The 12,479-nt window shown below is 39.5% G+C and overlaps 1 protein-coding gene and 1 long non-coding RNA gene across 9 annotated transcripts in view; one reads left to right on the top strand and one right to left on the bottom strand.

Annotated features, from left to right (window-relative positions):
- The window catches only part of C2cd6 (C2 calcium dependent domain containing 6), a 95,925-nt gene that overhangs the window by 34,128 nt on the left and 49,318 nt on the right, over positions 1 to 12,479 (top strand). For 3 of the 5 annotated variants that reach the window (NM_001409059.1, XM_039084095.2, XM_017596604.3), the window contains exons 10-13: positions 2,612 to 2,717; positions 4,532 to 4,595; positions 10,729 to 10,766; positions 11,874 to 12,170. In NM_001409059.1, coding sequence (NP_001395988.1) covers positions 2,612 to 2,717; positions 4,532 to 4,595; positions 10,729 to 10,766; positions 11,874 to 12,170 — 505 coding nt within the window. Of the gene's footprint in view, positions 1 to 2,611; positions 2,718 to 4,531; positions 4,596 to 10,728; positions 10,767 to 11,873; positions 12,432 to 12,479 lie in introns of those variants that run through there. The other 2 variants (NM_001024363.1, XM_039084092.2) reach the window with 2 other exon arrangements.
- Positions 10,669 to 12,479, bottom strand: part of LOC120094795 (uncharacterized) — a 34,483-nt gene continuing 32,672 nt past the window's right edge. For all 4 annotated transcript variants that reach the window (XR_005489493.2, XR_005489494.2, XR_005489495.2 and 1 more), the window contains one exon: positions 10,669 to 10,999. This is a non-coding gene — a long non-coding RNA (uncharacterized LOC120094795). The remainder of the gene's footprint in view (positions 11,000 to 12,479) is intronic.

The following is a 12,479-nucleotide window of genomic DNA, read 5'->3' as shown; positions in this document are numbered from 1 at the left end:
TGCTCCTCATACTTGCCTTAATGTCACAGTAATGGTGTCCCATTGGCTACGGCAAGCCTCATGGCCATCTTTGGGAATGAATACATGAGGAATTCTAGACTCATATTTTTTTTTATTTCATCTGGTTTTTAAAATTTATTTAACTCTTTAATCTGCTTTTACAGTCCAGTCATTATCCCCCTCCTGGTCTGCCCTCTGACTGTTTCTCATCCCATAACTCCTCCCCCATCTCCAAGAGGATGTCCCCACTCCCTCGGACTTCCCCACTCCCTGGGGCCCCAAGTCTCTCGAGGGTTAGATGTGTCTTCTCTCACTGGGGCCAGACCCAGGAGTCCTCTGCTGTGTATGTGTTGGGGGCCTCACATCAGCTGGTGTGTGCTGCCTGGTTGGTGACTCGGTGTCTGAGAGATCTCTGGGGTCCAGGTTAGTTGAGACTGCTGGTCCTCCCATGAGGTGGCGCTCTCCTCATCTTTTAGACTCAGATTTTTGAGGAGAAAATTAGCTAAGAAAATTTTCAGTCAAATACAGTGTTCCTTCCATTCTTATATTTAACACCCTCAATGCTGGTTTTGGTTTTAAAGGATGTTTTAAATACTTTACTATAAGGTTTGTTACAAAGGCCATCCATGGCTTTTAGTTGCTACTTGTATTCTATTAGTTTCTGTAGGGATTTGAAAAGATTTTGAAATTTTGCTGCCCCTGCAGGCACTGTCACTCCCAGACTTCCCACCTTCTCAGTGAGCTTAAGCAAGCATGGCAGTTTGTCATTATAATGTATATTATGACAGTAAAGAAACAAGAAATGTTTTTAAAGAGAAAAGTGTCTTTTGTTGATATTATCTGTACACTCAGTGACAAAAAGTTTGAATATAAAATGCTCCACCAGATGTTTTCACCCCACCCCTATTCTTCCTGTTATTTGTGTTGCTGGGGGGTGAACATAGGCTCTCAAGCATGCTAGGCAAATGTTCTACCATTGAGCTATAGCACCAGCTTTCTCAGTTAATAGCTTAACATCTTAACCTCTGATGTAACAATATATTTTAAAGGTAGAACTTTTGGGAAATAACTGGGGTAGATCAGGTTTGAGGATAAAGCCCTCCTAATGCTAATGCATTGATAACTTTAGAAAGGTTACAAAATGAGGAGAAGACATGGTGTCCATCTTTCCTCTGTGAGGATATGAGGACCACCTGAAGCCAGGAAGATCCTTGCCAGGATATAACTGGACTGGCACCTTAGACAACACAGCCTTGAGAATTATGAGAAATAAGTGTCTGTTGTTTAATCCACCCAATATATAGCACTCTGTTATTGCAGCCCAGACTAATTGAAATAAGCACTTTATTTTTTAATGGTTACTTTATTTATTTACACTCCAAATGTTACTCCCTTTCCCAGTTTCCCCTTCACAAGTACTCTATCCCCCCCCCCCTCCTCCTGACTCTATGAGGGTGCTTCTCCACCCAACCACTCACTCCTGCCTTAGCACCCTATCATTCCTCTACCCTGGGTCATTGAGCCGCCACTGGAACGAGGAGCTCCTCTCCCAGTGATGCCCGATAAGGCCATCCTCTGCTACATATGCAGCTGGAGCCATGGATCCCTCCATGTGTACTCTTTGGATGGTGGTTCAGTCCCTGGGAACTTTGGGGGTTCTGGTTAGTTAATATTGTTGTTCTTCCCAGGGGGTTGCAAACTCCTTCAGCTTTTTCAGTCCTTGTCCTACCTTCTCCATTGGGGTTCCTGCGCTCAGTCTGATGGTTGGCTGCACGCATCCACATCTGTATTGGTCAGGTTCTGGCAGAGCCTCTCAGGGAACAGCTATACCAGGCTCCTGACAGCAAGCACTTCTCATCTGCAATAGTGTCTGGGTTTAATGTTGCAGATAGGATGGATCCCTAGGTGAGGCAGTCTCTGGATGGCCTTTCCTTCAGTCCCTGCTCCACCACAGAATACTACTCAACTATTAAAAACTATAACTTCATGAAATTCAGAGGCAAATGGATGGAACTTGAAAATATTGTGAGTGAGATAACCCAGTCACAAAAGAACACACATGGAAGGTACTCACTGATAAGTAGATATTAGCCAAAAAGAATCTCAGAATACCCACAATACAACTCCCAGACCATATGAAACCCAAGAAGAAAGATCACACCAAAGTGTGGATACTACAGTCCTACTCAGAAGGGGGGAGAGAATAATCTTGGGAAGTAGAGGGAGAGGGATCTGGGAGGGAAAAGGGGGTGCAGTTCGAATACTGAAGGAATAAGCACCAAGAATAATAATTGACTAATTTCTGAATGTGTTTATAAAGCTTAACTAATGATAATAGTTACTACCTAATAAGAAATACGTCCTCATCACCAATGTTAGAAATACATTTGTGTGCCTTTATGAGATGTACCTCTGTCCCTGATTGCATCCCATAACCATGACCCTTATTTTTGTTGTAATTATTTTAACTGTATCCTTAGATAATATGTTTTTGGTGTGTCCCTTTTGGAACTTTATGTAAACAGATCATACTGTGTCATTTTTCTGTGACTTTTATCGCACATTCTTCTGTCACTGACTCGTTTCATCTCTAACTGCTTTTTTTGTTTAGATTGGAAAGAATGAAAGAGGAATATAAAAGTATGAATACATGGATAGAAAAAGCAGATTATTTAAGAAATCTTATTAATCCAAAACTGTTAAAAAAAGACTCTAAGGTAATTGACAAAATGCATTCTTTTATATGTAGCATGCAATACATATGCTTAGTAGGGATATGCATTGATAATTAAGTGTTTGATCAGATTATTGCTTATAATACCATTATATAAAATGCTACTCATACTTCATAACTTTACTATATTAACAGTGTATCATTCCATAAGTTTATTCATGGTTTATAAGGTTCAGTTAACTGGCCAATTTAAAGCCTGCCTTTCAGGGGCATTCAGCCTGTCCACCAAGTTGCGGATCCATCAGCACAATCAATTTTAGAAAATGTTCATGATGGAGTCAGAAGAAGCCGGACAGCATGAGTGAGAACTTGCTCAGTTCTCTAAGTGCCTTGCAGCCCTCGGCGGCAGCCAGTCTGTGTTATTCTTCTGTATACGTTTGCCTGTCCCCAACATTTCCTAAACGTGGGACCACATATAAACACATGGTTCTTTGTGGCTTACTGTGGCTCTCTTGCCGTAATGTTTTCCAGTTGTAGCACATGGCAGCATGTCATTTGTCTCTAGATGTGTCCCCGTTGCACGGATACACTGCATTTGTCTGTGTCCATCTGCTGACACACATTGTGGTTATTTATTCTATTGAGCTACGGTCAAGGGCGATGCAGTGAGCTTTCATGAGCAGACATCTATTGTTCTTCTTGAGATGGGGGTCTCACTATGTAGACTAGTCTTAAACTTGCTGACAACCTCAAAATCCTCCTGCCTCAGCCTTCCCAGTGCTGAGATTACAGATGTGGGCCAACGTGCTTGGCTTTCTTGTATACTTTTGTGTGTGAACATATGTTTTTAATTTTCCTGCGTGAATGCCCAGGAACAGAAGGTAATTACATGGTAATTCCCAGTGAAAGTTTTGAAGAATTGCCAAATTATTTGTACAAGCAAACTTGTCATCTTTCATTGCAATAAGAAAGTGTGTAGTGGTTTTGAATCTTGACCTCTTGTTGGGTTCCATATTGTGATTGCAGGTCCCAATGTTCCCAACAAACCTAAGAATTCAAAGTCCTGATTCATTAATTTTTGTTTTCATTTCTCTAATGATGGATGATGTGAAAATTTTTTCATACATTCTCTATTTGTATATCTTCTTTGGATAAATATTCAAACCTTTGGACAATTTTTTAAAATTGTACTTTTGTCTTGTTTAGCTGCAATGGTCTTTAAATGCATTTTGATAGTAATATTTCATTTGAAGTTTAGATATGTAATGTATACATTTTGATCAAGAAATAAAGGATATCTATCTCAGATAAAAGATTTACTAAGATCACGATCTTGAAATGCTAGTCATACTGTGTTGATATTATGTTTTACAATATCTCTGTAAGAATTGGGCAGCAGTGTACTGTTAGAGGTTGAATTAACTGTTATTTACAAATATAGAGTTAATATTTTAGGAGAAACTAGTCATTAGAGAGATTGTGGATTTGTGCTCTTATTATTAACGGTGTCTATATAAAAAAGATTCAATGTCATCGTGCATTACAAATTTCCTTGGAGTTTTATAAAGATATACATAATTTTAAAGACACAGGCCATAACGTACTCCAACACAAATGTGCTTCTTGCCGTCCTCCTGCCTGAGTTACACAGCTAGCATCATGCTTTGAGATCTTTGTTCTCATTCTGTCATCTCAGTGATGTTGGTCCCTGTGCTTAGGCTGCTGCCTTCTAGAGTAGCTACTCCTTCTCTTTCTTGTCCTCTGTAAAATACATATGAAAGCAGAAAAAATATTTTAGGTCTTTAAGTATTCTACCCAACATGCTTTCTTTCCTTCTTTCTTCCTTCGTGTGTCTAGGGAAGTGTTGAGCCGTCTGGATCAAATTCTAGTGTATTAGAAGAGCTTGAAAGAACGACACATGGTAAAATCAAGTTAATTTCTATGTTTATTATTATTTTTTTGGTTCTTTTTTTCGGAGCTGGGGACCGAACCCAGGGCCTTGCGCTTCCTAGGCAAGCGCTCTACCACTGAGCTAAATCCCCAGCCCCTCTATGTTTATTATTAAGTTAACTAAAGCAAGGTGGTGTATTATAAACGTTACTTAATTACTCTAAATTAATTTCACTTTCATCTCAGATGATACATACATTTTACTATTGTACCAATTATATTTGTATTCTGTAATAATCTCTAAGAAAAGCCTTGGTCCCTATCAAGAGTTTTTTTTTTTAACTTTTAAAATTGCTACTTATTTTCTGTGTATGGATGTTTTATCTGTGTAAATGCCTGTGTATCATCTGTATTCCTGACATCCTCAGAGGCCATCAGAGAGTATCACTTCCTCTAGGCAGAGAGTTACAGGTGGCGTGAGCCACCATGTTCATGCTGGGACATGGACCCTCTTACTGCTCAGTCATTCCTCCCACCTCAGGAGTTAAAAAAAATTTTAATGGTTCTTTGCTTCTTTAAATATAGAAAAATTTAAATATTAGCTGTGATATTTATAAAGACATTTTTGTTAAGCATTTGAGTTACAGAACTATTGAGGTGTGTGTGTGTGTGTGTGTGTGTGTGTGTGTGTGTACGTGTAAGAGAGAGTCAAAGACAGAACAAGGAAGAGAGAAAGAGAAACTATAGCAGAGGAAATCCAATTAGTGTCTAATTTGAGAACTTACCCTAAGGTATCAGTAAGAGATTTAATTAATGAAAAATAGTGTTCACCCAGTCTCCTACACATCTCTCTCCAATCTCTGTAGAAAGCAAGTAAAGTGTGCACACTACTGCGTGTTAAACACACGCTTTCACATCTTTAAAGCTTTATTTGTGATATAATTTATTATTGCAAGGTTTTTGTTGTAACTTAATTGCCTTTCCATGCTATTTCCCCAGCAACATCAGCCACATGTGTGTGTGTGTGTGTGTGTGTGTGTGTGTGTGTGTGCGCGCGTGCTCGCGCTCATATTTCTGTCTCCTATACTAACTTACTAGAGTGGAGCTGTTGTATCTTCAATCTATATGAAATATACAAGCTTCTTTTTGGTGCTGTTTTTATTGTTTTGTTGCTAAAGATCAAACCTAGGACCTCACATATGCCAGGCAAGCACCCAGCCAAGGCTCTGCAGAGCTCCAACACCCATGCTTTAAGTGCAGTCTCACCACAGATGCCCTCTTTAGTATCACATACTGGAAGAAGTAACACCCCCCCTATGAGTTCTGCTTCTCCAGTGGTTTGTTTTTTGTTTTTGTTTTTGTTTTTTGTTTTTGTTTTTGTTTTTGTTTTTTGTTTTTGTTTTTGTTTTTGTTTTTTGTGGGTCAGCTAATGACTTGATTTTTTTGGGTATTTCTGAGGCCTCCAGTGTCCCAGCACATACATGTATTCTGGGTACTTTCCTATCCATGTTTTTAAAGACAAGTAAGCTGAGAATTAAGCAGATTAAATAGCCAACTAACTAGAATTCAGTCATTAACTGATAAGAGCTGACTTTGAGCTTAGTCAGTTTGACCCTAGAGCTTAAGTTTTAACCATATTGCTATTTCCTTCTTATGCACCATATCCATAAAACAATCGGTTCTTATTTCTTTTATAGCTGACATACCACAGCTAGGAAAAATGAGTTGAGGGAAGAATGTCACCAAGACATGAACTCTGAGACCTTTCTGGCCCTCTAAAGATACTCCAATTCCAACAATTTATAAATCAATTCCTTTTTACAAGAAATCCAAAAACTGACTGACAGGCTCCCAAATGCTGAGTGAGCACAAAACCTGCTCTATTTTAGCTCCTAGGAATACTTAAGGCACCACTGTGGAGGTCAAGAACTAAGAGCATAAGCTATAAGCTAATATTTTTATTTTTCTCAGTACATCCTAAGACATGGCCTTCTGTCTTGCTTGTATCAGAACACTGTTAAGACTTAGCATACTCTAGATGTTTGAGACACACTAAGAATAAAAAATGTACCATGTATGGTTGTGCATGCCTGTAATATAGTCACTTAAGTGGCTAGGGCAAGAGGAATCAGGAGTTGGAAGCCAACATTCTGATTCTCCCCACAGACAGGCTGAGGCACTGACTCTTGTCTTGCTTGTCTAGGTGCATTGGTGATCTAACACTAATAATCATTGAGAACAAAGATAATTTGAACTTGAATGAAAGTTTTAAGAGGCCCCAGAATCTCTAATCAGTCAGCCTGGTGAAGGTTTGCTGTACAATGCTTTAACAAGAGAAAGAAATGGCTGTTTTCTCTTATGTGAAAATATCAACACAAAGTAACAAGGAAAATGGGCCCATCAAGATAGGTCTCCAATAACGGTGCTTACCTTCCTACCTGACAACATGAGTCCAAATCCACACAAGTAGAAGCTAAAAGAGACTGGGGTGGCTGTGCTTGTATCATAAAAACACTAGTCAAAACTTTAAAGGAGACTAATAAGTCCATTATATGATGACAAAGGGGTCAACATATCAAAAAGAAATAATTGTAAATATATGCAACCAGTGTCAGAGAACTTAACAATATGCAAGCGAGGATAAAAGGGAATCAGGTAACAATACAAAAATAATGGGAAAGGGCACTTTCTATAATTAATAGTACAAGACAGAAATTAAAAAGAGAATTTCATAGCACTGTAAATTCACTTAACTATAGTCCAAATGTATATGCATGTGTGTGTGTGTATATGTGTGTGCGTGTGTGTGGAGATATATATATATATATATATATATATATAGAGAGAGAGAGAGAGAGAGAGAGAGAACAGCATAGACTATCTGTTCTCCTCAGGAGTTCGTCGAATATTCTCCAAAGTAGATATCACTAAACAAGCCAACAAATTGAGAGTGATTTATGTCGTACCAAATACCTTTTCAATTACAATGGAGTGAAGTTAGAACTGTCAGCGAAGAAAATGAAAATTCTCACTATGTAGGAATTTAATTTTTATTTTTAACAACCAGTAAAACACTGGCTCAATGCAAGGAAGAATTAGAAAACACCCTAAATACATTCACTGAAGCAAAAGCAATGCTGAAAGGGACATTGACATTAAGACGTCAGGTTTTTATGGCAATAAAGGTTCCTGTAGAAAAAAGATCTGGGGCTCCATAACTCCCAGTGCCTGATGCTCTTGCAGAATTCGGTGTCAGACAGTTCACCACTGCCTGTAACTCCAGCTGCTGGGAAATCCAGTGCCTCTAGTTTCCATAGTCACCAGAATACATGAGTACGTACACACACACACACACACACACACACACACACACACACACACACGCACACACGCACGCACTTGCGCGCATAATTAAAAGTAAAGAAGTAAAGAATATTAAAAGTAAAGAATGCTTTTTTGGAAAAGACCTAAAATTAAACAACTTAACTTCATGCCACTAAGAACTAGAACAGGAGCTAACTTCAAAGTCAGAGGTAATAAAGATCATAGATTTTTTTTTCAATTAGAGAATTGAAAAAAATCAATGAAGCTAAGTTTAAAAAATGTAAATAAAATTGACAAATTGAGCTAGACTAGGAAAAAATAAAAGTGTGGCTGGAGAGATGGTTCAGAAGTTTGAGTTTTTGTTGCTCTTGCCGGGGACCCAGGTCCAGTTCTCAGCACCCACCTGGTGGCTCACAACCATCTGTAACTCCAGTTCCAGGGAATCTAACATCCTCTTCTGACCTCCCCAAGGAAAAGGCACACACACAATGTACAGATATATACGCAGGAAGACACTCATTCACATTAAAAAAACATCTAAAGGTTGGGGATTTAGCTCAGTGGTAGAGCACTTGCTTAGCAAGCGCAGGGCCCTGAGTTCAGTCCCCAGCTCTGGGGGGGGTGACCATCTAAAAAAGAAAGAAAAAACCCACTATGTAGACCATGCTAGCTGGCCTTAAACTCAAAGCAGTCCCCCAGCCTCCACCTCTCATGTGCCACTATGCCTGACTCCTCTTCCAATTTTTAATGTATAGTTTTTCTCTAATCTTGGAGCAAGGCAAGGATGTCCTTCCCTGATTGTTGTATTGAGCACAGTACTGGAAATCCTAAGAGAGCGATCAGTCAGGAAAAGGATATCACTGCCATCTAGCTCAGAAAGGAAGATGGCACCACTTTATTTTTACCGGACATGACCTGGCATTTTTAGAATCTCTCTATCTTTTGATAATTTCCCATCTAAGTGCTCCCTTCATCCCTCTCTGGATCCCCAACACTTTCCTTTCCAACTTGATGTCATTGTTTCTTTTTAATAACCCCTGAGCCCGTGAGTGCTGCCTGTGTGCATGTGTGTACAGCACCACCCACTGGAACAACCCACAGAAAAATCAGTATCAACGGCTCCTCAGCTAGGGTAGAGCCTCATCAGAGCCCCTCTACTCATGCTGGTGAGTTGGCTGGCTTGATTTTGCACAGGTTGTGTGTAGGTAGCTACTATGATTTCATGGGTGCAATGGACACACCCTGTCCAGAATGTGCATTTCATGATACTCCTCCTCATCTTCTGAGAGTCTTTCTACTCGGTGTCTCACACCTCCACGAGCCTTGACGGTGTGATTTGCATGTCCTGCTCAGGGCTGAGTATGAAGCAATCCTGAGTGCTGTGACCAGTTCTGAGCTTCTGCACCGACTGCTGAATGCTGCAAAAAAGGAGCTTCTCCTACCAAGGTTGACAGCAGCAGTCATCAGTGGGGACAGACACAGATATGTAGAAGGCAGTTTGACAGCACAGGGCATGATCTTATATGTGCAACCCCCTAAAGCTCTACAAGAAAAACATATTAGAACTAATAAATCTGACAAAGCTGCACAATACAGAATCATGTAAAAAACCCACTTCATTCTCCCCATGAGCTAGCTACAAAAAGAAAGTGAGTTAAAGAGAATTAAAAATTTAAAACATGAGTCTTGAAACTATAAGATTTGCGGGCAATATATGAGAAGAGTTCAATGATGTTGGTGCAGGTGATAATTCCTTTAATGAGACAGTGAAAGCACAAGTCCAAACACAAAAACAGCTGGACTATATCCAGCTAAAGAGCCCCTGACAGCAGACAGTGAGTAAAAAGGCAAGCACAGAATGGACAGAAGGTCTGCAAAGCATGCATGGTAAGTGGCTAATACCCATTTTTCAGTTCACTAACAACAAAAACAAGTCAATGTAAATAACCTGATTAAAAATGGCTCAGATTTGTATACAAATCTCTATAAAAAAGAAAACAAATGTTCAAAATCACTAATCACCAGTTCAGTGTAAATCAAAACTTGTGTTTATAAAAGATAAAGGGAGAAGGAATATGTTTAGTAGATGTATGATGGCCCCTCCGCGGGCCCATGCTGAGGCATCCCTTCCCCCTGAGGGACCAGCCACATGACTGTATAGCATAGAGTTTATTCAGGGCATGGGGAGGGCAGTTGAGAAGGTAGTATAGACAGAGAGAGAGAGAGAGAGAGAGAGAGAGAGAGAGAGAGAGAGAGAGAGAGAGAGAGAGAGAGAGAGAGGAGAGAGGAGGGGGGGTAGAGGTAGGCCATTAGCTCTTGGGGGGAGAGGGGGAGGGGTGAGAGGACAGAGTAGGAGCAGGAAAGCAAGAGTAAGAGAGTGAGGAGGAGGCAAGCATCCCCTTTTATAGTGAGTCAGGTACACCTGGCTGTTGCCAAGTAACTGTGGGGCAGAGCTTAGACAAAATGCTCACAAAAACCATAATACCATATACCTGATCATATACCAAAAAGTGAAAAGATAACAAGTGTTGACCAGGCTGTGGGGAAATGGAAAACCTTGTACATTGTTGGTGGGATATAAAATGGCTCAGGGACTTGGGGGAAAATATTAAGGCTCAACATCAATTCCCACATGCTCCATTCTTTTTCTACACCCCTTCTTCTTCCCAGAGGCTTGTCACCATGTTTTCACTAAGGCAGTGCTCATGTTTGAATAGCTGCTGTAAGTTGTCCTTTTTTTGAAGGGAGAAAAATTATAGTCATAGTTCATCAGTGTATATACATGTAAGTAATGCAATATTATTTAAATAAAACAGAGAACTTGTAATTTTTTTAAACAGATATTCATTACAGAAAATCTGAAGCTATTTCAAACGAGGTAAGAGAATTTCTTCTTTTATGTTCTGTGTTTTACATGGATGGCCCGGGCGTGCATATTCATGACTGGTTCCCACAGAGGAAAAAGAAGGCGCTGGATCTTTCTGGGAGCTGGAGTTGTAGATGGTTGTGAGCCACCATGTGGTTGCTGGGAATTGAACTCAGGACCTCTGGAAGAGCAGTTGGTGTTCTTAACCACTCTGAGCCAAAAGGGAATTTCTAATAGTCATCAATCTATGAAGAGATGGAATATAAGTAGAACAGTTATAGGTAAACCTTAAAATGTATCCCTAAAGTTATTCAGTTATTTTTGTTATGACAATATCTATACTATTAGTTTCAAAATAAATTGCCCTATGGAAACAGACTTGAGCACAAAACAGTAACATTTAGAAAAGGAGAAAGCCCGTGAGATTTTACTTAAGACCTGAGGAGCAGATGACTTAAGCCTGTTTTTACTTTCACTAGAATTGCTCATTAGAATGAGAATCTAACAATATACATTTAATGATAGAAGTCAGTGAAAATGGAATTATCTAAACGTAATTTTTCATTCTATTAAGGAATAAATCGCCATGTAGATCGGTAAAGGATTTGTTTCTGCTTTCTGATGCTACTTAATTGTTTCCATATTGGGTCTCTGACTGGCAAGCGTGAGATGCACTGTTTTCCCCAAGTCAGATGGAGACGGTAGAACACAGAGTACACTTCACTTAAGAAGCCAGCCTTTATTCTCCTTTTCTTCACTATCACATTTCCTTTATTTTATGATGTAATTGTGGTATTTTGGCACTAAAGCTTCCCTTGTTTCATAGCATCAGTGATAACGTGACAATAAGACATCGGCCCCCAGATTTCCTTAGCTGGTCGCCAGTTTACGCACTTCAGACATATGCGGCCATGGCTTCGTGAACAGTTGCTTTATCACATTTCAGATAATGATCTACGCTCAGGCCAAGTATAAGATTTCCCAACGGCTTCTTGAGGAATGTAATGACTTACAAATATCAATATGTAAAGGACAGACATAATTGATTTATTGATTTTGAAACTCACTAGTGAATAATGATTAATTATGTTTATTCTGTTTTGTTTTGTTTTGTTTTAGTTAGTGGATTACAGTGATAAGGAAGGCCGGGTCATACCAGTTTTAAAGCTGTTGGACCAAAATTATTCAGAGTTCTCTTTACCCAAAAGTGGTGACTCAACACCGCCGGAAGATGTCACGCTGCCCCCCATTCATACCCTGCAGATAATAGAAGAGGATGAAATGCCACGTGTGCCAAACACTTCTGAACTAGAAGACAGGCCACATGAAGACAGGAAAAGTGTAATTTTTTCATCGGATGAAGAACTAATGCCCAAACATCCAAGCATTTTAAAAATAAACCCATCTCTACAAGAGGTAAAGTTGAGACGTTTACCCATAAATCCTGAGAGAATAAGGAGGAGGAATTTAGGTGTCTCTCCAACAGAATGAGGTATCAACTGAAAGGAAGAGGGCTAGTTTGGGCTCCTGAGAGTGGAAGTGAAAAGGTGGCTTTCAAAGGCAAGATCCAACAGAAGCTAAATCAGTCTTCCCACAGCAAGCTTCAGACAGGAAAACCCAAAACAGTTATTTTTAAAATCTCCTAAATACCAATAAATTCAAAGTTATTCAAATGCCTCTAAGTAGAAACGTGTCTAAATATATTAAGTGTTCTTCCTCTGTGTG

The sequence above is a fragment of the Rattus norvegicus genome, chromosome 9 (genome assembly GCF_036323735.1).
Source record: "Rattus norvegicus strain BN/NHsdMcwi chromosome 9, GRCr8, whole genome shotgun sequence".
In the NCBI taxonomy this organism is placed as follows: Eukaryota; Metazoa; Chordata; class Mammalia; order Rodentia; family Muridae; genus Rattus; species Rattus norvegicus.
Note: the sequence above shows the minus strand (reverse complement) of the source record. Positions and strands in the feature narration are given on the sequence as shown.